At 51.8% G+C, this 23,643-nt stretch overlaps 1 protein-coding gene across 2 annotated transcripts; it reads right to left on the bottom strand.

Moving 5' to 3' along the window:
• Positions 1–1,230: 1,230 nt before the first annotated feature.
• Positions 1,231–23,113, bottom strand: NLGN3 (neuroligin 3). Of its 2 annotated transcripts, XM_061136691.1 has the most exons (8): positions 23,000–23,113; positions 19,800–20,456; positions 19,100–19,159; positions 15,125–15,184; positions 13,334–13,483; positions 7,171–7,356; positions 3,713–4,502; positions 1,231–3,092 (listed from the first exon to the last, which is right to left on the bottom strand). In XM_061136691.1, the coding sequence occupies exons 2-8, from the start codon at positions 20,254–20,256 to the stop codon at positions 2,249–2,251; spliced, it is 2,547 nt and encodes an 848-aa protein (XP_060992674.1). In that variant the 5' UTR covers positions 20,257–20,456; positions 23,000–23,113; the 3' UTR covers positions 1,231–2,248. The 2 variants fall into 2 exon arrangements, with proteins under 2 accessions (XP_060992674.1, XP_060992675.1); XM_061136692.1 differs by lacking the exons at positions 15,125–15,184; positions 19,100–19,159.
• Between the last annotated feature and the right edge of the window lie 530 nt (positions 23,114–23,643).

Below are 23,643 nucleotides of genomic sequence, written 5' to 3' on the forward strand. Positions count from 1 at the left end.
GATTTTGAGCTTACTTCTAAAAAACTCAGACTGCAATTACTTCCCAGTGACGCCATACTAAATTTTTGTTATTATGTGCTAGTATCCAAGTTAGTTTTGGAAAGAAAGAAGGAAGGGAGGGGGGAAGAAGAGAAAGAACAGGGTGAGAGGAAGGAGGGAAGGAGGAGAAAACCAGTTCTACATTAGGGATTCATCCAACTCAAGACCCACCCTAACACCCTCCCCCCAGTTCTATTTTCTTTTTTTAACTAACCTAGGTCAAGTCAATCATTGCCCATCTCTCTTGTCCCCACATACCATATTAGTATTTAATTCTTGGTTTTGGTCTTTTTACTACCTTGTGTTTGTCCCCTCTGAACGTCATCGTGTTGTGTTGGTTCATCTCCTTCATTCCATCAGGGACACTTTGAAGAATGCTATTCCTGGTTTCTGAGGTGTCAGCAACCCCGCCTAACTGTCACACTTGATGAACAGACTCTTGGTTTAGTCCTTCAGGTCACTGAGGATAATACGAGATACCATAATGCTAACTCTGTGGAGCCCACTGAATCTGTCCCCCAGGGTTGACAGGGAGCCACTGATCACAGTCCTGGAGAGAAATGCTCCCAGGGCCCCACTGACTTCTCCAATTCTAATTCACAGAACAGGAAACCAGTATCCCTGGAGAGGAGAGGGCCCCTGCTCTGTCAGTCACCCAAGGCCAGGGAGTCCACATATCTGATGCTGCACTGGATTCAGACATGAAAAAGAATTTTCAGCATATTAGAGGGCAGACCTCGTCCCAGCTCCCAGTCGTCCAGGATGAGGGCAGGGTAGTGGCGATGGTGGCAGAGGCAGCAGCGGGTGGTGGCGGCAGTGGCAGCAGAAGCCGTGGCGCAGTGGAGAAGGAAGTGTTATTTTTGCAGTTTCATTAGGAGGCCCCGAGGTGCTGAGAGAAGGCTTCAGCCACAGGAACCCAGAGCGTTGGGGGGTGAGGGTGGGGGTGGGGACAGCAACCTGATTAAGATATGAGAGGCCTTCGTGTGCAGGGGGTCAGCAGCCAGCTGCCCAGACTCGTATCAGCTTAAAGGCACAGGATGCAGAGGGAGACTGTGAGTCCTCACCCGCAGAGGTGCCCTGCCAAGAGGTCTGTCAGGGCAAGGCCTGTGCAAGGGAGGCAGTTTGGGAGTGCTAACTGGATTTTTTATTTTTATATCAAGACACTGTGTTTAAAATTTTTACAAAGGACAAACTCCATGGGTTTCCGTTAGTGTTTTAAGAACTTTTCTTTAAAAAAAAAAAAAGCCAACAACAACAAAAAACACCGTCTTTTTGAAAGAGAAATGACATACACGAAAGAGACTCTAAAGAAAATGGGGTGAATTTCTGATAGCATTACCCCAAGGGCAGAGGTAGGACCCAGCTTACACCCAGGGCCCCCAATAATGACATGGCCTCCACAAAACCTCCTTCACCAAATCTGGGGTCCCCTGGTCTAGGGAGGCCGATACTCCTGGGGAACGCAGGTCACCTGTGGTCTCCACAGCCCTCCACAGAGATAGAGGTGACTGGTGAGTTGTCCCCTAGGCCTTCCAACCCCATCCAGCGACAGCCCCTTCCTCCTTCTCCCCCATGGTCTTGCTCGAATCTGTTTCTTTCTTGGGGCTCACGTTCCTCAGTCATTGTGTGAGCAACTGGAGTTCCAAAGCCAGAGAGACCTGGGCCTGGAGCCCCCCCTTCCGGAGCCTCTTTGCACTCATGGGTTGGAGAAACATTTGTTCCAAATTTTTTTTTTAAAAATCAACAAAAACGAGACCCAGAAAAAAGACCAAGTCTAAGGGAGAAAGAGCTACTCTGCTCTTTAAAGCTCCCAAGTCTGGAGTTGGTGGGTGGTGCAGTTCCAAGAGATGTGGAAGGTGAGCACCAAGGGGTATCCAGCTGGTGCTTCAGGCTCCCTGGGAGTGTCTGTGGTCAGGTCTGGGAGCCGGCTTCAGCTGCTGTTCCATGGGTCCTCAGTTTCCCAAGGACTCATGTGTGTCTCCATTTGAAGGACTTGTTCAGGTTTACTTCCTTATTTGTGTTGTTGCACATGCGGGTGCATGTCCATATCTGTCTATGTTTGTGCACGTGAGTCTGCTGTTGGGTGTGGGTGCGTGCGTATACATAGATGTCTGCACGTGTCTGTGTGTGTGTGTGCATGTGTGCATGTGTTTTTGTGGATCTGGGAGGGGTAGTACCAGGATATAGGCTGTGCTCTGGGCTGGAGCTACTATACCCGGGTGGTGGAGTGTGAGTGGGGCAGCCCAGTACTGTTGAACCCTGCAGCAAAGGTGTTATAGGGGTGCAATGTCTGCAGCCCCACCAGGGAGTTGGGGATCATAGTGATGGTGTTGGGGGTCATGAGTGGAATGTCATCAGGGGAGCGCCGCAGGGTCAGCGTGTAGTCAGGCAGCGTGGTGAGGCGCAGGGTGTCGTGGGGGGGACCCGCCTCACACTCATGGTGTGTGGGACCCAGCTGCAGTGCTGCCAGCTCCTCCTCGGGAGCAGCTCCCAGTTCAGGAGCCCCGGCTCCCCTCTGAGGGCTGGGCTGCCGCAGGGGCTCCTGACGTCGCTTGTCCTTCCGATAGTAGAGAGCAGCGAAGGCCAGGACATTAAGGAACAGGAGGGAGGCCCCCACAGCGATGGTGACGCTTAATTCAGTGGAGTAGTCACGCGGGTTCTCCACCAGGAGTGGCCCTGCATCCTGGTCCCCGTTCCAGGACCCCTGGGCGTTCTCGTTGCTGTAGGCGGGGGAGATGGCTGGCCGCTTGGTGCTCCAGGTCTTGCCATTGGGCCTGCGGGTGATGTGGGAGCTGTGGGTGGTATCCGGGGGCGGCACTTTGGTGGTTGTGGACGTGTAGTGGAACATGTCGTGCAGGTTGTATAGGTGGGGCACCAAGTGTTTCCAAAAAGCCACCTTAGTGGCCCGGTAATGATCGCGGACCCTTGGCTTCAGCCCGATGTGAAGGTACAGCTGGTCTCGGGGATTGTATTTGGACCAGGCCACTTCCTCAAAGCGGTTGGCCTTGGTGTGAATGAACTTGGTATCCTGGGGGACCGGCTTGTTTGGATCCCTGAAATACCACATGGAAATCTGGGGTCACCACTCTATTTAATGAGGAAAAGGCCCAGATTCTTCCTTTCACACCCAGCCCTAAACCCCTTCCCCAGTCCAGAATGTCCTACCATTTCCATCTTTTTTGGGGTCCCTCACCCTGTCCATACCCAGACCTTGAACTTCTATTGCCCATGGCATCATGGAAACCATCACATCCTCCCCTGCACCCATCCTCTGAAATCAAGCTATAGGATGCTTCTTCTCACAAGTTAGAGCGTCCATTAATCTTTTCAGCTGCCCAGTTTTTCCAAGAGCCCTTTAAAGGCTTTCTGACTGTACTTTATTCCCACTTCACCTGGCCTCTTACCATCTAAACTCAAACCCCATAGTTATGCCAGTAATTCTCATTCCTGCTTGATCCTAATGCTGACCAAGTTCTGAGTCTCAACAAAAATTTTTAAGGGAAGGAAATGGCATGAAAGACTAGATAAGGGGATGTACGGAGAGGGATGAAGGGGTTACCAATCAAGATTTGGGGACTGTTTTAGGAAGGGAGATGATGGAAGAGGTTTAGGTAGAGGAGCAGAGGGGAGGGCACACTAGGGTCCCAAAGTAGAACCCCCACCTTCTCCTTACCCAGTCTTGGCAAAGTTGGTCCAGTAGGTCATGACAACAGCACTGAGCATAACATCATTCTTGGAGAAGTTGCAGGGGAAGAGGTCAGTGGGGCCTACCATAGGGACACCGAAAACATAGGGTACTTCATCCCCATGAGCTGCGTCTGACCAAGCAGGCTTCATGAGGCTCTGGCAGTGATGGTAGAAGGCGTAGAAGTAGGTAGGCGAGCCATAGCGGGCATGCAGATCAGCTGTCACCACTGAGGGCTCCACCCACTGGTGGTCAGTGAAGAGTGCCACCAGTGTCTTACGACGGGTCTCAGGATTGTCACGGTCTGCCCAGTCTGTGTACATGAACTTGATGGTCTCCCGCAGGGTGTCCTTACCCTCAGGATAGCCATACAGATTGTCCACAAAGTTGGAGACTGAATAGTCAAAGTCAGTGCCAGAGACACCATCCTCAGGGTCCACCACCCCTTCCACAAACTTGAGCCCCTCACCCTGGTTGACACCTAGCATGATGTCATAGTTGAGGAACTCGCCCTGTTCCATGAGAATCTCTGGGTCATCAGGAATGACATCACCATCAATCACTGGGCCAAAAGCCACATGGTAGCGGGCTGGCTGGATGTCTTGCTCTACCAGCTCCTTGGCACTCTTTTGCCGAAGACAGTCCACCATGTCGACTGTGTCTAGCACATTACAGCCCACCTTGTCTGCCAGCAGGCTGGTGTACTTCACTGGTTGGTAGTTCACAGCCCAGCTGGACAGAGCAGAACCGCTTTGGATGATGGCCCTCTGGAAAAGCCCTTAGAGAATAGATAGCACCAAGTCAGATCATCATGTCACTCATGGCCTAGGCCTTGTCCCTGTGGGGAAGATCAAACACCTCTTCATTCCTTTTTTACTGAGGTCGCCCTCTGGGTTGAATGGGCTGTGAAGAAGGAATAACCCTTTTGCTGGAATGATGGGTTAGGACCAGAGGAGGGGTTGTTGGGCTCCTTTCCTGACTGGTCCCCTGCCTGTTTCTTGTCTCCTCATTCTAGGATGATGGTTGGTAACTTGGGGGTTAAGGAAATGCCAGGAAGAATTAACCCCTTGGGTCCCAGACATCAGTTTCCTTAGGCTCCCTCTCTTTATCTCTCCTTTTCTTTCCCTCTTGCTTCCTGCCCAGCTGGGCCCAGCTCTGTGCCAGCACACCACCAGGGAGCTGGCGCTTCTACCACAAAGGGGTCTTTTTCATGAGGGATGAGAAATGCAGGCAGGAGAGAGTTTCACATTCTGGGAGTTTGGGGAAGGATTCCTGAGGGCAAAGGCCCTGTGGTCTGAAGGTCTCCAGGGCATGTGTCCTCCCAAACTGTAGCCTCCACAGGGACTTTCCTTTTCCTGAAGTTACTGATGCCTCAGGTCCAGATTTTCCCCTCGCTAAGAAGGAGTCAGTCCCCCAAACTCAAAACATAGATGATTCTTCCCCTCTATGGAAAAAAGGTATCATTCTTTCTCTGAACTCAACATTCCCAAGTAAGGGAAAATCTGGCCCACAGGAGCCCAGTTCTATTCCTCTAAGAGAATGAGTTTATGGGACTTCTCTGGTGCTCCAGTGGTTAAGACTCCGTATTCCCAATGTAGGGACTACGGGTTTGAGCCCAGTTCAGGGCACTAACATCCTGTATGCCATATGACATGGCCACACACATGTCATATGTGTGAGAGAGTGAAAGAGAGTTTAAGGGAGTCTGCATGGGTGAAAAAGAGAGGGAGAGAAATATAGATAACTACATAAGAAAGCCTCATTTTTTGAAAGATTATTCTCCATTAATCAATTACAGAAAGACAGAGAGAATAAATCTTTAAAGCAGCCAGGTTGCCAGGGACACAGGCCCACTATCAGACAAAGAATTAGCACCACACCAAGAAAGGCTTTCTCCTCCCAGGGAAATAGTCCCCAATCAGAGGAGGCACTGTTCCTCTTTCTGGACAGAGGCACCCTCACCACTCGTCACTTCACTCTCCTTGATGGAAAAAAGGAATTCCTGTTCCCGTACCATCACCTAGGAACACATTCTAAGCTGCCTACTTCCCACCTTAGTCTTCACTCATGGAGTCCCTGGAGGGACGGAGGCAGAATTTCTAGGTCAGAAAAGGTGATTTTTCTCCCTCAGAGAGACAGGCCTTCTTCAAAGAGAGAACACAAGTCTTCCTGTGAGAATATCACTAACTCATAAGGTGGATTCCAGTGAAAAACTGTGTTCTCTCGCATTGTTTTCCTTACTTTAAAGAAGGACACTTATTTTGGGAAGCTCATCTTTGCCTCTCAGAGGTAAAAAGGGCTCTTAGAGTCCAGGTGGCGCTAGTGGTAAAGAACCCGCCTGCCAATTCAGGAGATGTAAGAGACACAGGTTCTATCCCCGAGTTGGGAAGATCCCCTGGAAAAGGGCATGGCAACCCACTCTAGTATTCTTGCATGGAGAATCCCATGGACAGAGGAGCCTGGTGGGCTACAGTCCATAGGTTCACAAAGAGTTGGACATGACTGAAGCAACTTAGCATGTACTCATAGTCCACAGGTGAAGAGAACATTTCCTGCTGAACACAAAAAAGGGTCTATTCAGCCCCCTTGGGAGGGTCACTGGCAGAGGCTTCCCATCAGGCTAAAAATTAAAGTCTCCCTTAGCTGGGATCATACAGCTTGGTGGTGGGAGAGATTTGGTCTGGAGTGTGATAAGAACTTGCCATCCCTCAAACAAAGCTCACCCACAGGTTTTTAATGCTGGCTTTGGCCCTGTCTCCCCCGTCAAGGGCAGTTCCTGTCTTACACAGACTTGCTCCTCAGAGATGAAGGCTGAGAATGAGTGTTTCTTACACCTAAAAACTAATTTCCACTCTAGAGCTCTACCCGAAGTCACGTGTCCTTCCCACACAGAAAGATTTCCCCTGCCCAAAAAGAGTCAGTGTCCCTTCAGAGAGAGAGAGAGAGACATCCTACTCCCACACTCCTCAATAAGACTCCCACATCACAAAGAGAACCTTCCTTTCTCAAGATATAAATGGGATTCTCTCCTTCCCTCTCACACTGGGAGATATACATCTTCCCCTAAAGAAACACTTCCCATCCACTTCTCCCCAAAGAAGCCTTCCCTGGTAGCTCAGCTGGTAAAGAATCTGTCTGCAATGTGGGAGGCCTGGGTTTGATCCCTGGGTTGGGAAGATCCCCTGGAGAAGGGAACGGCTACCCACTCCAATGTTCTGGCCTGGAGAATCCCATGGACTGTATAGTCCATGGGGTCGCAAAGAGTCAGACACAACTTTCACTTTCACTTTCTCCCCAAAGGGACGCTGAGCTGGTAAGTGAGGGTTGCTGATTCCCCTGGGTGCTCTTGGGACATGAAGCTGGGCACCCCGGAGCCTGGAGGGCCTGGGGTTAGGGTTGGCAGCCAGCACTTGGCTAGTTCTTGTGCTGTTCCAAGAGCTACTCACCCTCAGAATGATGCGACAGCGTGAGGAGGCTGACACAGGATGCGCCAATGCCCGAGCCAAAGACGGTGATACGGCGGGGATCACCACCGAAGAAGGCGATATTCTCGCTCACCCAGCGGAGGGCCTGGATTTGGTCAAGAAGCCCATAGTTGCCCTTGGCAGCCTGATCACCAGTGCTCAGGAAACCTGAATTCAATAAAGGGCACAAGGACAGTGAAGGTGGAGGGATGGAGCATTTGGATGACGATGACTGTCAGGGGCATGAGGATGGAGGATGAGCATGCAGTGTAGCTCTTTTCACCCAGTTAGCATTAACCATTGCTCTTTTCTGCAAGGTCCAGCACCATCACTCTAGGGAGGATCAGTTCCCTACCTCCCACTCATTCCCCAGTTTGGAAGGCAGGGTCTCCAGACTGTCTGAAAGGGATGCCTCCAGTTGGGAGACTTAAACTACAGGAACTGTAAATGGCCAGTATCCAGCATCCTCTGCCTTGATGTGCTAACTGATACATTACTCTAGCACCTGTCAAGACAGAGTAGAAAGAGCAGGGACCTTGGCTCTACCATTTACTGGCCATGTAGTTTTAGGCAACTTATTGAAAATCCCTGGGTTCTAGTTTCCTCTCCTATAAAATGGAGATAAAATACTTCAAAGGGTTGTATCAAGGATAAAATGAGCATAGGCATCTCAAATATGCTCAGCACACTATACATCTATAGCTACTTCTCTTTTCCCTTTGTTCTGTCTCTGGAGGAAGTGAAGATTCCAAGAGACTATAATCCCTAAGCCCTCCTGGCACCCCCTATCCAAGCTTGTCCATTTCCACTTCCTTCCAGGGCCTCAGATGCCCCCTTCTCCTCATTCTCAGGGGAGGTCCTCATTTCCCCATCCTGCAAGACCTAATGAATCAGAAACTCTGGGGGTGGGGCCCAGCAATCGCTATGTTTAACAAGCTCTCCAGGTAATTCTGATGCCTGCTAAAGCTGGAAAACCACTGGGTTAGACCATCTTTTTAGTCTGGTGGAGAAATGGGGAAGTCAGTGCAGCTCATTACCACAGAAACAGGTCTTCCCGCCCACCCACTGGGATTTGCTGCTGAGGAGACATGTCACCATGGAGACTACCTTCCCACCCACCTGCTGGGATTTGCTGCTGTGGAGACTTGTTGCCATAGCGACTACCTTCCCACCCACCTGCTGGCTATCCCACAGAGATGTCCTATATTCCCCCCACCCCACCCTGCTTCCATTTTAGTCTGATCTTGCTGCTTCATTTCATCCTCTTCCCTGGTATTTAGGCTCCTTGGAAGGCTATCATCTCCTGCCCTAGGCTTTTGGAAAGGTTCTTTCCAGGTGGATAGCTGTGGTGCTCTTACACACTGAAAACCTATACCTGGGTCAGTATTTTTTAACTCCACAGTTAAAAGCTCATCCACAGCCCCTGGGATCAACTTTGTGGGAGGCCATGTTTGAGGAGGCTCCCTCAGCTCACAGAGAGTTCTCCAATGGGCCTGGTAGACCATGGGCAGAAGCTGAATTCAAACAGACTCCAGCGGGCACAAGACCTCATCACTATCTTTCTTGAGTCCTTCTGAATCTAGCTACTGTGAAAGAGCTCATTTCACCCTCTTCAAGTATGTTATTAATTTACCTTTGGTGCAATTAAGTATGTAAAGTACTTAGTTATTCCTCTCAGGACCTAGTCATAAGCCCTCTTTAGCCCCAGGTTCCCAATGAGGAAATGAGAAGGAATTAGAGAATGCCTGAATGAGGATGAATGGAGGAGCTCTTGTGCCTCTAGACAAGGGAACCAGCTTCTTGTTGGCCCATTCATAAGCTGAAGTTGCTCCTGCAAGTCTTGAAAAGTATGCTGACCAATATCCAACCTGGCTGTCCAAGCCTTGAGACCCTCTAGCAAAAATCATTGTATTTCTCTTAGCCTGCCTGTCCTCCCTCCTCTCTCCTTCCCCCATTTTCTCTCTGCCTTGTCTCTTATTTAGGCAATAGCAGACTTGGCTTTGGTCTTTGCCAAGGTATCATTCAGTGAAATGTGTCAAATACACCTGTCCTAATCAGCAGGGAGAGCCTGCATTTGGATGTAGTAAAGTAGATTTCTCCAAGATGTACCAATTTCCTGGGTTGGGAACAAAGGCCTGAAAGGGCTGAGTGGAGGATTTGAGCATCACTCTCTGCTCCCTCAGGTCCCATGAACCTCAGGATAAGAGGCACTGAAGCTTGTGGATGACGTCATGTCAACCATCCTACTGCAAGCATCCTGCTTGAAGTGCTCTATCCAACAGGCTCAGGCAGATGATACAGTAAATGTCACTGACCACAAACACAAAAAAACCTGGCAGTTTGGAAGAGCAGTCATTTGCTGCTGGTTCCCCAGTAACTAAGTCATCCAGAGAAACCATGTGAGAATGAGGGCTGAGACACCCAACTCCATAAACTGCTAGAGCAAATCCAAGCCAGTCTCCCTGGGCCCGAGTTTATACTGCAGTACATGGTAAGCTGCTTGTCAACAGAAGACAGGGGAATCTGGTACACTGTATCAAAACCAGATACATATGTCATCCATGGCTTGATGTTTACCAGGTTTTGTTTGCCTGAAGGTACCTGAGCAAGGATGTAGGATTCATTTCTGAAACCTGAAAGAAAACTCAGCAAGCCCCTACTTCCTCAGCCCCAGGGATATCCACATCATTTATCCTTCTGGGGTCCCTTTCTTTTGTTGGTCTCAAGCCCAGTGGGGGCTTTTCAAGTTATAGCTACCTTTCTGCCTTGGATGGGATCCATGGACTCGCCTATGACATCACCTAATAAAATATGTGCATCACCTAAGATGTCTAAAAAAGCACCTTGGAGGGAACCGTCTGTTTGGGCTCAGGGCTTGGAGAAGCTGATTGGAAGGAGAGTGAATGAATGCATATAATTAAGGTCCAAAAATGGTCACATGTTTTGGGAAACAAAACAACAAAGCCTCAGCTATACAGCAAAATCCCCAAGAAACAGGGACAAACCCATGTTCTATATCTAGCGCCAAGAGACAAAAACATCTCCTATGTATCCAGGGTCCAATCAGTGGCTTATTGATTACATCTGTGTTCCAGAGCAGGCACTGAAGGGCACACAGGAGGTAGTGGGAAACTTCTGGCCAAATCTTACTTTATGGCTCTTTCTGAGGTTTGGGTAGTATTATTTTGATCATTAACTATTTAAGTCCAAAGAATACAAATGTTTATTTTTTTTAAAATAAACATTTAAAAAATGTGCTGTTTTTTTTAAACCCAAGATGTGCTGTTCTGGTTATGCAAACGAGAGGAGGTTGTAAGGTGGTGGTCCGGGTCTTAACCTGAATTTCGTGGATGAGTTTCAGTGGGATCCATGAAATAATTTCTATAAGTTTGTGTGTGTGTGTATGCATGCAAGCATTTTCTGGGGTAAGAGGCCATCATTTCTATCACAATTTCAAAGGGGTCCTAGACTCCCCAAAAGGTTAAAAACTTCTGATATACAAGCTTAAGGATTAGAGCAACTGAAGGGTTGTGAAGTAATCATCAAACCAGGATATCACAGGGAGCTTGCAGCCCACAGCTCCCAAGTGACACTTCAAATCCTGAGTCTCTCCTCTGCCTCCTTTCTCTGTGTCACTCTCATCCTCTTTTCTCTTTACCATCCTTTCCTTCCCTTTCTTACTTTTCTCCCCTCATTTCCCCAATTCTCCACTCTCTCTTTGCCTTCATTCCAGCTGGTCAGATAATTTGGAACTGAAGCATATTCCTAGTATTCTCTGTGCTTTCCATTGGTCCTTAGAGAATGGAGCTTTGTGTTGATCATTTTTAAAAGCAGCTGAGTCGAACATTTTCTATCACTCTAATTTAGAAAATAAAGTAACAAAATTACTTCTGGCCTTCAACAACCATGCATGTGTGCCTGCGTATCTGTGTGTGATTACATTTGTATATTCATTACTCTTCAGGCACTGGGCAGCCCAAGTGTGTGGGTTTACAGCCACCTGCATGGTACCATTTTTACTGTCAAGACTCCAATCCTCTTTCTCAATGGGACAGAACAGCTTACGAGAGTCTTGCCATGATGTCAGGGGCAACTCCAAGAGCCACAGGAGCAGTGGCAGAACTACGAAACCTGAAGCCCACTAGACTGTGGAGAGATCAGGGAGATGCCCCACATACGTCACATCTAGTATCTGGATCTGCTGAAGGGGACACAGACTCCACTTTTCTCAGGGAATATCATTTCTCCAGCCTGAACCCCCAAAAGATGTCTTGCTATTCCATGTAGTATTAAGGGGAAGTCAACAGGAGGTGGCTTTTCTGTGTGTGGAACTGCACCCACAAGTGAAATGCAGCTCTGGGGCCTCTGAGGTTCGAACAGGCAAAGCTACATATTCACAAGTATATGAAAATAAGGTCCCATCAGCCAACCAGCCCTGAAGAAGCCAGGCCTACTTGTTGGTTCAGCACCCAGGCCTGCAGACCTGACAAAGAGCCCTGACCCCCCACTGGGACTCTGAGGACACCCCAGGCAGGAAGTTGGCTTCTTTGTGCCACTCCAAGGGTATGGGGCTGCATGCACCCTCAGAGGCCTGTGTGCTTGATTGCCCTCTCTGAGGCACTTGTTTACCTCAAGACCTTGGCCACAGTCAGGCATTAACAGTTATCAAGGAAGGCACAGGGCAGAGGGGCACCCTAAATCTCCAAAATAAGCACGTGGGTGACAAAGTATGTGTGGGAAGGGGATAAGGGTGTGTATGAGGAGGTATTTGAGAAGTAAGTGTGTATGTGTGGGAGCACAATGGTGTAAGGGATAGGAGTATATGGAGATATGTGTAGAGTAGAAGAAATGTGTAGTGTATGTATATGGGGTATGTAAGTGTGGGGTGTGCCTGAGTGTGTATGCATGTATGGATATGGATGACCAGGTGTGGGTATATGGATGCATGTATATTTGTGGGGTAGGAATATGTATACATGTATGTATTGGACATATATATGCTAGATGTGTATAGGAAGAGTATGTGTGCATATATACGTGTTTATGTGTGGGTATGTGCATGGGGGTCTGTGGATTTGTGTATAACGGGGGATGTATAAGGGGGGGACATATATTACATGTAGAGCATGGAATGTGTATGTACATGTGGAAGCAGGGATATGAGGGATATATGTAGTATTTATGTACTTTGGGGTGGGGAGGTGTGGACTTGCAGGTATGGCTCCTATATGTGTAGGGAGGGGAACATTAGTTCCTTATGTAGGGAAGCTGAGGGACATACGCGTGTGTGTGGATGTTAGAGGAGAGTGGATACAGAAGTGGGGTGTGTGCCCTTATACATATGTGTGGGTATAGACCCAGGGTGTGGGTCTTTGTGTAGAGTGCATTATGGGGATAGAGGGAAGCGTGAAGTGGGCATGTGTGGTGTATATGGGCATAGATGTAGATATAGTGATGTGGAGGGAACCTGTGTGTGTGTGTGTGTACGCATGGAAGGTGAGAAAAATCTGTGTAGATGTGGGGTATGGATATGGAGTATAGAGAGGTATGCAGATATCTGGTTATGTGCGCTGGGGAAAATATATGTGTGGAGTTGTGTATGGAGTGGTGGAAGAATGTGCATATATGTGAGGGGGTCTGTAGATGTAGGGGTGTGTGTGTGTATGTTTGTGGAAGTGAGAAATAGTTGGACACATGGGGATGGATGTGGGCCATGTGGACATGTGGACATGTGAGGGTATATGGGTGTGCAGATGTGTGATTGACTAAAAGGAATATCTGTGTATGTATAGGGTGTTTAGGGATGTGAGGGTGGGAGAGTAGGGATAAGGACAGGACACCAGAAAATAAACTGATTTTACAAAACTCAGCCATGCAAAAATCTGGAAGCAGAGACCTAGCTTGAGGCCTAAGAGAAGGTGTGAAGTTTGAACTGAATTTCGAATGGCATCTCAACATTCCAGGAAAGGACCTAGGGATGTGCATAAGCTCCGAGCAGTTGGGTAAGACCATGGATAACAACCTTGTGACCACCGTCATTAGGACCAGCTAGAGAACCCAGGGGCTTGTTCTCAACTCCTCAGCCTTCTATCCTTCCTCCTTGAGAGCTCAGGCTTCCTTCTAGGCATCCAACAGGGAACCATACCTAGCACTCCAACCCGATAGTTGAGGGTGATGACGATGACGTTGCCATAACTGGCCAGGACACTGCCGTCAATCATGTTGCCTGTCCCTTCCATGTAAGAGCCTCCATGGATGTAGACCATGACAGGCTTAGCGCCACTGTCCCGGATGTCTGCAAGGAGAAGGGTTGAGATACAGGCTGGGTAGGCTGCCCTTTCTCCCCCACCCCTGCCAGCCCTGGGGTGGGGTGCGGACAGCAAAGCTATCCCAGGTTCCAGGACACCACTGCCATCTCTGAGGGCAGGACTCAGGGGGCTGTTCAGCCCAGAGCTTGGGCCATCGGCCAGAGAAAGTCAGATTCTGGTGATGTTTTTAAAGACTAGTTTCAAGTGCCTCCCAGCTGAAGGCAGCCAGGTGTGCCTGATACAGTGAGTTCTACAGAGGCTGTGGCTGAGCCCTGGGGGATGGGGCAGGAGGAAGAGAAAGGGCTGGTCCCTTAGCTGGATCAGTGAGTCCCTGCCCTGGGCACCCAGGAGTCCTGGGACCTGACATGGCTTTAGAGAGCAGGTGCTGGGGAGCCCTGAAACCCCCAAGGCTAGACCAGTTACATGGAAATACGGCCATTGGCAGCAGCTGGCCCCCCAGTGCAGACAGAGACAAGAGGTGTGGGGATAAGGGGTGGCACAGGAAGAGAACAAGGGAAATGTGGGGACAGGGGAGAGAATGGCAGAGATGGGGTTGGGGGGGACCTTACTGACATGGTTTCTCAACCATGTGCTCATTCACCCCGTTCTCCCTGGACATCAGTCAGACTTAGCTGCAAACACTGGGGATGGGGAAGAGGTGGGGGCAGAACTAAGAATGAGAGAGCCCACCCCCCAGTCAGCTCTGAGATGAAGATGGAGCCTCCGTAGAGGCCACTCAGCAAGGGATTTTTAAGCGGTTGCTCCCAAGCCGTGACCATCCCAAGTGGGGACAGAGCTGATCGCCTAGATCGGCAGCACACCCCCCACCCCCAGCCTGGGAGCTGGGCTGCACCCCGCTGCCCCAGCACACCCTACCAGCCACCAGTGGGCCCCCTTGAGCTGTGTGGCCCCCAGGGGTGGGGGCCGGGGCATGGAGGTAGAAGGGAATGCTCTCTGCTGCCGCAAACACAACCTGTTTTCCTGAGGAGGAAGGAAGACTGGTTCAACCGTCACCCAAGGATCTTATGCCATCCACTGCCTGGTCTGTGGCGTACTGGCCTCAGCCTGGTGTTTCAGCCTGGTCCTCATGGCCGTCCTGAATCTAATACAGCCCCTGACCCCAGGCCATCTCTCTCTTTCTGGGCAAAGGCCAAGGAGGTCCTAGGTGGCGCTGTTCCCTAGCCCCTGCGGTCATCACTGCCTCACTCCTCACTTCCCTCTCCCAGGAGCCAACCTCCCCACAAAAACACAGGGGCTCCTGCCATTCAGGTTCTTCTGCTCCTCTCCTCAGCCCCCGCCCTCCTCGGTCCTGCTTTCTCTCCACTCTCCCTGCTGCTCAGTCGGGGCAGGTGCCCAGGAATCACAGAAGATGGGGAAGGAAGCTGTCTCCGGGCAGTGGGGGACCCCATGGCTCCGCTCGTGGTCCCCTGCTCCCGCCAGCCGTGTCCATCACCCTGGAACTCCCAGTGGCTGACCAGGCCAAAGATGGATGAACAGCCCAACGGCCTTGTACAGGAACAGAAACACACCAACGGACAGACAGACAGACAGACGGGGCTTCTCCCCATTGAGAGGGGGAGGGGCTCTGTGCCATGCACCAGCCGCCACGCCCTGCAGCCCCCAAATACCTTCATCTTCATCCCCGTCATTATCCGCTAAGTCCTCGCCCTGTTTCTTAGCGCCGGATCCTGGGGACCAGACACGGGGAGACACAACAGCACAGAACAGAGAACAAAACAGAGAGAGAATTCAAAAACAGCATGACTGCAGTGTGGCCCAGCAAGCCAGCTCTGGGCCTGGGCCCAGGACAGGCAGGAGGGATGGCAAGAACTGAGGGAATGGGTGGGCTGAGGCCCAGACCTTCATCAGGATGATGGTGTTGCAGGCCCCTGCTGTGCTGGCCTCACTGTACCTCCCTACCTGCCTCTCTGTCCCCAAAAGCCTATCTCAGCCAACCACCTTCCCAGTTAGGAAGGAGGCAGCAGCAGGTGGGCCAGGGCATGGAGCTGGAGACCATCTCAGGGGAAGGCCTTCTCCCAGGTGGAAGGGGCTGCACATGCGTACACAGGCCAGCTGAGCTGGAGCGTGGGGGCAGGCGCCAAGGGTGAGAGGCGGCATCACCACCGTGTAGCTACAGACATGAGCTGTCAGGGCAGAGACAGGGACCCTAGCCCTAAGCTATTTGGGCCCAGTGGGCAGGCTCAAGCTGGGTCTCAACTGATTCTGATTCCCACAGGAGAAAATGGGAGATGAAGCTTTCCCTCTGCTCTTCCTCGCTGGGACCTGCTCTGGGTAATGGCAAATGGGGTTCCTGCCCACAGGAACCAGGCCTGAGAGCAGCAAGCATTGCTCTGAGATCGAAAGAGAGCCAGAGAGGGAGGGAGGGAAGAGAAGGAAGGGGAAAAGGAGAAAGGGACATGAGAGAGAGAGAGGAAGAGAGAGAGGGAGAGAGAGAGAAACAGAGATAGGAATGATGGTAGCAGCTCCTACCATGTACCGAATGGTTACCATGTGCCAGACACTCTACTTCTGCCATATTGTTTGATCCTTACACCCCAGTGAGGGAGGGACTATCTTTATTCCTGTTTCACTGATGGGGAAACTGAGGATCAGAGAAGCAAAATGACTTGCTTAAGATCACACAGCTAGGAAGTGCTAGAGGTGAGATCCAAACCCAGGTCTGCTTGATTCCAAAGCCCATGGTCTTTCCACTGCACCATGCCACCTTTCTGGGATGGGGAAAGGGAAGGGAAAAAATAAGTCAGGAAAAGAGGTGGAGCATGGGGAAGGGGGAAGGGAGGGAATAAGAGAAAAGAAGAAACTAGAGGAGAGAAGTTTAGGACCTGGCTGAGCTGGCGCCAACTCTCCTTCCCATTCTAAGGAGACAAGAAGTTCATCTTGAAAATGGCTTTGAGAAAGAAGACCCACCGCCCGGGTGCTGATCAGTGTGTGGAAACAGAGGTCATTCTATGGTACCCCAGGGCTTATCCTCTTGTCTAAGACATCAGATACTCTTGGCCCGGAGGCAGCAAATAGCTTTCTTTCTCAGCTGGTCTGGATTCCCTTACAGCTATTAATCAAAACAGGAGCCGCCCTCAAATTATAAAATAACTTTTCAACTAGGGCAAGAGCCCAGCCTGAGGGGCAGAAACTGCCTCTGGCTTTCTGAACTTCCAGTGGTGCCTATCGTCTTAACACCTGACGACAGCACTGCCCTCAGAAGCCCTGTGGGGCCTGGGGCATCATCACGCAGCAGAAAGCCCCACCCCGTCCTCAAACAGCAAGGAATCACTCATCCTTAAACATGAATTCCCTCCAATTTGATGGAGGTGGAGGTGGGGGGACAGGGCATACCTTCCCCAGGAATTTCTTCACTTACTCTGGACCCTGACTTAAAAGATGTGTCCCTTTTGTCCCCTTCTGGGAATGTCCCTGGCTTGCTGCACTGTCCCAGCCTCCTTTGTACAGATGCTTTGCTCCCTCTGCATAGCACTCACTGAGCAACTCCTCACTGCCATGCCTGTCCCTGCCCCTCCAGGGACCAACTAGACCACCATCCCCCAGTCCAGTACTGTGCTGCTGCAGGTGCCCAACCAGCCCTGCCTGCCCTGAACACACCACTCCCATAACCATCTTTGGGGATGGGTCTCTCCCAAGAGGCAGGCTTTTAAAATCTGTTCCAAATGGCCAACAGGCCCTGGATAGGGAACTAATTTGAGCAGCTAAATGACCAGATGCCCTCTCCCATGTTGTCTGGAACCCACTTCCCAGCTTGGCCTGTGGGGCTTCACTAAACCAGCTGAGTTTCAACACTAGCCTATGAGCTTCTTCAGGGTAGTGATCGAGTCTTTAGTTATTTCTAAATCTTTCCTCTACCTCATATCCCTCCACATCCCTACAGCACCTAGTACATGGCCTTGCCCATAGTCAACAATCACGATTGGTAAATGTCTGAACTTGACTGGTGCTTCCAGGTCTGGACTCTCAGGACTGGATTGGACTGCCCTAGCCTCTTACTGGTGCTCTGGGGGATCAACTGCTCCTAGGAAATGGTTAATGTCATCGCCTCCCCCTCCATCCCCACACCCAAGTAAGCAAGTAACTACTAGAAGCAGGTTTAACAGACCCTCTTCATGAATTCCTTTACAGGTTAAAGGATTGTTAAGATTGGAATAGTCCCCTACCACCTTCAGATGCAGAAACGGAGGTTCTCAAAGGAAAAGACTTGTCTAAGGCTTCACTGTGAGTTAGCAGCTGATATGGGACCCAGGCTTGTGGCTCCCAGACCCATACTCTTTACACAGCACCACCATCTCCTATCTTCATTCATGCAAAAGCGTGTTTACTGATTGCCTTCTGAGCTCGAAGCCCTAAGCTAGGTGTGGGGAGGTGGTGGAAAGCTTATCTCTGGGGCAGGGGACATCCCTCAGAGCTTCAGTGTGCATCAAAAGCACAACACATACATTTCTGGGCTCTTCTCCCAAGAGATTCTTACTTGGTAGGGAATATCCAGTCCCTGATGACCGCACCTGGGGGAACCCTGCCCTATGATTTCAAAGGAAAACAAACTCCAAGCTTGCCAAAGGGTTGTAGGGACTAGGCTGTGATTTTCCACCTGTTCCTTAGTCTGTTACTGCTTCCAATTTGATTCACCCCATCCGTATTTCACCATTTGTTTCAGAGTCAGGGAGGTGGGAATGACCAGATGGGAGTTGCCTCGCATGCTACAGTGGAAAGAACACTTCCCTGAGGGTCAAGAGACCCAGGTTTTGGTCCAGGCCCTGCCACAGACCAGGGAAGGGGCCTTGAGCAGCAGCAAGTCACTCCCCTGGGCCTGTTTCCACATCTGTAAAATTGGGAAACCAACTCGTGCTTTATAAGCTTCCAGAGAAGGGAGGGGGGTGGCTTTTCTGAGCTAAGTATGCAAATGCTTTGCAGAAAACATAAAGTGGTATTGGAACAGGAAGAGTTATTATACAGGTGGTGGGGGGACAAATTCCTCCTGGCAAGAATGCCAATTTGAAATTTGAGATCTTGTGCCTCCTTTAGAGTCCACAGTTCCCAGAGACCTCCCAAGGTCTGCCACCAGGCCAGCCAGGGGCACTCAGCTATGCCCTGGCCAGAGGCGGTAGACAAGGTGGCAGGGTTACTACGCCTGGGTACAGTTTGGTCTAAGCTCCAGGGCTGGAGAGTTGAATCTCAACTTTCAACCTGGGAAAGAGCACGGAAGGATGAGATGGCAGCTCCCTCACCAGGAAAATGGCAGAGCCTCTGGCTCCATTTTGGCGGCTTAGAGTTTCTCCTGGGGTGACCTGGAGGAAAGCACTGGCTCTGTCTTCGGCACACACTTTAGGGTGGAATTGGGGGCCAGGAAGATTGAAAGAAACGGGGTTTTGCTGCTTCTGCTCTGAACCTGCCTTAGGCCACCAGAGCCTCCCTGAGGGGAGCCGGGGCCCTTGGATGAGGTGGAACTTATGCCTGCTCACCGACCGCCCCCTGAGCCTGGGCTACTTGAAGGAAGGCTGGGTCCTCAGGGGCAAGGGCAGGTGGGCAGGCAGCCCTCCCTCTCTCTCTCTCTCCCTCCCCGCCGGCTGGCTACCTACCTCCTTTCCTACAAATTTTCTTGTTGGGCTTTCGGGCGCATTCCTTGGAAATCCGCTTTACTGTAAAATGAATAAAAAACTAAAAAATAACAGGAGGCCTCTGCCCAGGGGCATGCACCCCCCACCCCCCAGGCCCCATGAGCTGCTCTGCAGGCGGCACATGGCAGAGAGCCTGTCCCACCATCTCCTTGTGTCTGTCACTTACCTTAGTGTGACCCCCGCGGGAGGAGGCATCAGCTAGTGAAAGAGGAGGCACCTAAGCACTGCCCACCAGGCTTGCCCCCTTTCCCCCCACACACACCCAGCTCCCTTGGCCACACACACCTACCACCTCTCAGAGCAGGCGGAATGGCAACAGGGGGGCCTGGTGGAGCCAGCATCCTCCCGCGGGGAAGCTGCCAGCAGTGACCCATACTCCCCCAGGGAACCCCCATCCAGCATCTGGCCCTAAGACCTGTCAAAGCTCTCAGGCCTGGCCAGGCCCATCCTGTGGTAACAGTGTCACTCACACATGGGAGCTCAGACAATGCTGGGAGAGGAAAGAACAGGGAGGAGGAAGAGGGAGGCCAAGCCAAGTGATGGTTAAAAGCCTTTTCACAGACAGACAGATGCATGCTTCAGGGCACACGACCACATGCCAGCCACAAACACGGTGGGGTGGGTGGGAAGCAGGGAGGGCATAGAGCCTGGCCGCACTCACCATCCTCCGTGGGCACATAGACGTTCAGGTAGAGGCAGTCCTCGTTAGGCTCCTGGATGTAAGTAGCGACGATATCCAAGTTGGCGGTGAACCAGACAGGAAGCATGACTTCGGGCACAGCTGTGTGGATGTTCTGGGGGCACACTGGGGGAAACTGTGTGGCGTTCCGGATGCCCGACCAGGATGGGGGCGGTTCAGGGGGCAGGAAACGTTTCTCGCCGATCGGGGGAGCTGCGTAGGGCACCCCAAGGTACTGGTCCACAGGCCCCAGGATCTCACTGGGCAATGGTACCCGGGCACCCCTTAGCTTCCCAAAGTGAGTGTTGACTGTGGGTGCTGGGGCCTGGGTACTGGCCCTCAGCACCAAGCTCAGGAACCACAGGGTGAGGCACAGGCTCCGGCCAACTGTGGGCTTGGGGCTCAGGGACAGCGAGGGTGGGCCAAGCCACAGCCACATGTTCCGGGCCGGGGGACTGGCAGGAGAGGCAGACTCCAGGGTCACAGCATCAGCCCAACAGGCAGCCCCTTCATGGCCACACTGACTTGAACCTCAAAACTGAACTCTCGAGGGACACCTACAGGTGCCCGGCAACGTACAGAGCAGGTCGTCCGAGCACCACAGCTTCAGAAAGGGGACTCCCTCAGGGCCAGACAGGCCTGTGGAAAGAGGGAAGTATGCGTCATCCAAGATGGTTGGGAGGACCGTGGAGTGGGTCTTTGGGGCCCTACTGTGCTCGGGCTGTTCTACAGTTAAGAAAGGTTTCTTCACACCTGGGATTCCAAGGACCCTCACACTGCCATTCAGAGCCATTCGCTACACCCCGGGGAAGTGGTTGGAAAAGCCAAGGGGATGGAGAGATTGACAGTTGTTGCCACTGTAAGTTGCCAGCCCCCAACTTCAACTTCTCAGCCAATGGAGTTCATCGGGGTCAACTGGAGCCAGAGTAGCATGTGGGGGAACAGGAAGTGGAGCTCAAGTTCCTGGGTACTCTTCCTGGACACTGAGCTTCTAGCCTCCAAGACCCATAACCCCCATAGGGTCCTCCATGTCAGGAGAGGGTAGGATTGTGCACCTCACTCCAGGACTAAGGCAGAATAAGGGAATGTGCATTACATAAGCAAAGGGGCCTCCAGAGAGACCCCCTCTCTCTGTGGCAGGGCAGGGGGCAGGACAGACATTTACGAGAGTCCCCAGGCCCTCCTGTACATTTCTCCACAGCCCTCACTGTTTCCAAATACTTAAGCATCAGTCCTTTCTGGCAGTTATCTCTAATTCACACGGGGTGCCAGAAACTGAGGCAGAAAGCAGTCTGCCTAGCACCCTAGGCATTGTTGATGCTCAGCCAGTGTAAAATAAACAACGGAGGGCGGGGGACACACACTCAGAGACTCACAGAAATAAACTCACAAAGACTCAAGAGGGAGTGAGAGAGAGAAAGCTGGGATCACAGACACTGTGATATTCACTCAGAGACATATATTTCAAACCCACAGAGACCCCCTCATGTAGTCCCACCTTCTGAGACAGACAGCTTCACAGAGCCAGAGACTCACAGAGAGATACATTCAGAGACACACACAGAGACTCACAGAAACCTAATCACACATACCACATAGGTAAATATCCAGAGACAGAGGCAGCATAATGGTGACACATAGGTGGAGACAGAAGCAGAAATAGCAACACACTCGAGGCACACAGGCCTTCTGACACAACAGCTGTACAGTCAACACATAGACACAGGCACACACAGACACTCCCGCATGGACACACACACACACAATTGAGTTTCCCCCTATTTCTCCCGCCTTTCAAGATTGTAGGCCTGCTCCTTTAAGAACTGGCTGAAGGGGTGGGGGAGGGAGAATGGGAACGCCCGGCCACCGACACCGAGAGGGGAATGAGAGTGTGTGTGTGTGTGTGTGTGTGTGTGTGTGTGTGTGTGTGTGTGTGTGTGTGAGAGAGAGAGAGAGAGAGAGAGAGAGAGAGAGAGAGAGAAAGAAAGAAAGAAAGAAAGAGAAGAAAGAGGGAGAAAGGAAAAGAGAGAGGAGAGGGAGGGAAAGAGAAAAAGGAGGAGGGAGGGCGGGCAAAGAGACTAAAGGGGGGGCTCAGAGGAAATGGGGATAAAAGTATGGGTGGTTAGATCCCAGACACTGCCCAGAATGCACCCGGGTTGGGGGAGGAGGGGAAGGGGTAGGAGTAGGGAGGTGGGGCAGGAGGGAGTGGGTGTGCGTGTGTGTATGGTGGGGGGGGCTAGTCCGCAGCTGAGTTCACACAATCCCCCCATTCACCGTCTCCATGGCAACTCTGGGGCACAGACCGCTCATTCACACGGCTTCCCCGCCAGCAACCCCCCCCACATCATTAACCCCCTCAGTACCGCCCCTCCCCGCAAATTCCATTAACCCTTTTGAGATGCCTCCCTCTCCAGTAACCCTTGAGCACCAAATGCTGTTCTCCTGTGAGTCAATTTCCTGCAGCCCTTCCCCCGTGAACACCTAGACAAATCAACCGACCCCCAAACGCCCTCTGTACCCTAGGACCCACTGTGAGTCCCCAAGGCCAAGATCTCCATCCTGGTCCAACTTGCAATTTGGGAGAAGACAAGGGGAGGCGGCAAAGCCGGGGCTCAGAAAGCATCTGGGGGTACTCTGGGCTGGAGCAGTATTGGGTGGGGGGCATTGTGCAGGAATGGACTGGTGTCGAGAACTGCAGTATTGGGGGCTTTGCGGGTTCTGAATGGTATTGGGGGATGGAGCTGCATTGGAATGGGGGAGGATAGGATAAAGGCCTCCGTTGGGGGGGGCTGCAGAGAGTGGGGGAGGGAGTCTGGCTGTGAGATGCTATGATGGAAGAAGGATGGGGCTGCACTGCGGGGGAGGGGGGACTGGCAATGTGCAAAACAGAAACGGGGCAGGGGGCCCTCAGGAGGGGTATTTTGATGAGCATGCAGGCCGGGCAGTGGAAATAGAGGGACCATGGGCGGGAGGATGATAAGGATGCGGGATTCAGGGAGGAAGGAGGTGGGGGGGAAATGCGGGGGAGGATTGGGTGGGGGGTCAGGGGTGCCGGTGGAGAACATGGGGTTGAGGATGGGGTGCACTGGCTGGGAAGTGGAGCACCCCAGGATTGGGAAGGGATAGGATCGGGGCAAGGTATGGGCAGCTAGAGGATGAGAGACCGGGGCAGGCGGCCTCACCTGTTCCCCGGGCTGTTGCGAGCGACTGAACCGGGCCACGGACCACCCATATCGCTTCCAGGCCAAGGGCTCCGCACCCGAATCCCCGAGATCTGCTCTCCGGCAGCCTGGCTGCTGTGCCCGCGCACCGAGGGGGCGCGCTGCGCGTGCCCGGACAAGGGGGGGCGCGGTCCCTGCCATTAACTCCTTTTGTGCCAGAGATGGCTCAAGTCCTGGGGCATGGCCCAATTCCTCCCAGGCTCAAGCACACTCTCCCCATCCTCTCTCTCACACATCCGTCAAATCACAGACAGATGATCTTCCAGGGCAGCTAGTTCAAACTTTACCTTCAAAGCTTGAGACCTCAAAACAAAGGGAGAAACTGAGGCACTGCCTGCAGGAGTCCTCAGTCACACTCCATGAAGACCAGCCTCCAGCCCATTTGGTATCCCTCACCTCTCCTCAGCACCAGCACCACTCATGCACTAACAATAGGTGTGTATGTGTGGGGTGCACTTTGCCCTCATCCTGTCACTCTCAAAAAGGTCAGTGTTGTTCCTTTCTGTTGGGGCATGTCAGACTCTGGCTGTCAGCATGCCAGTTGTCCAACCATGTCAGTCTCTCCCACTCCAGACCCGGCTGTCTCAGTGTCTTGTGTTTTGTGT

Source organism: Dama dama, chromosome X (assembly GCF_033118175.1).
Source record: "Dama dama isolate Ldn47 chromosome X, ASM3311817v1, whole genome shotgun sequence".
Lineage (NCBI taxonomy): Eukaryota > Metazoa > Chordata > Mammalia > Artiodactyla > Cervidae > Dama > Dama dama.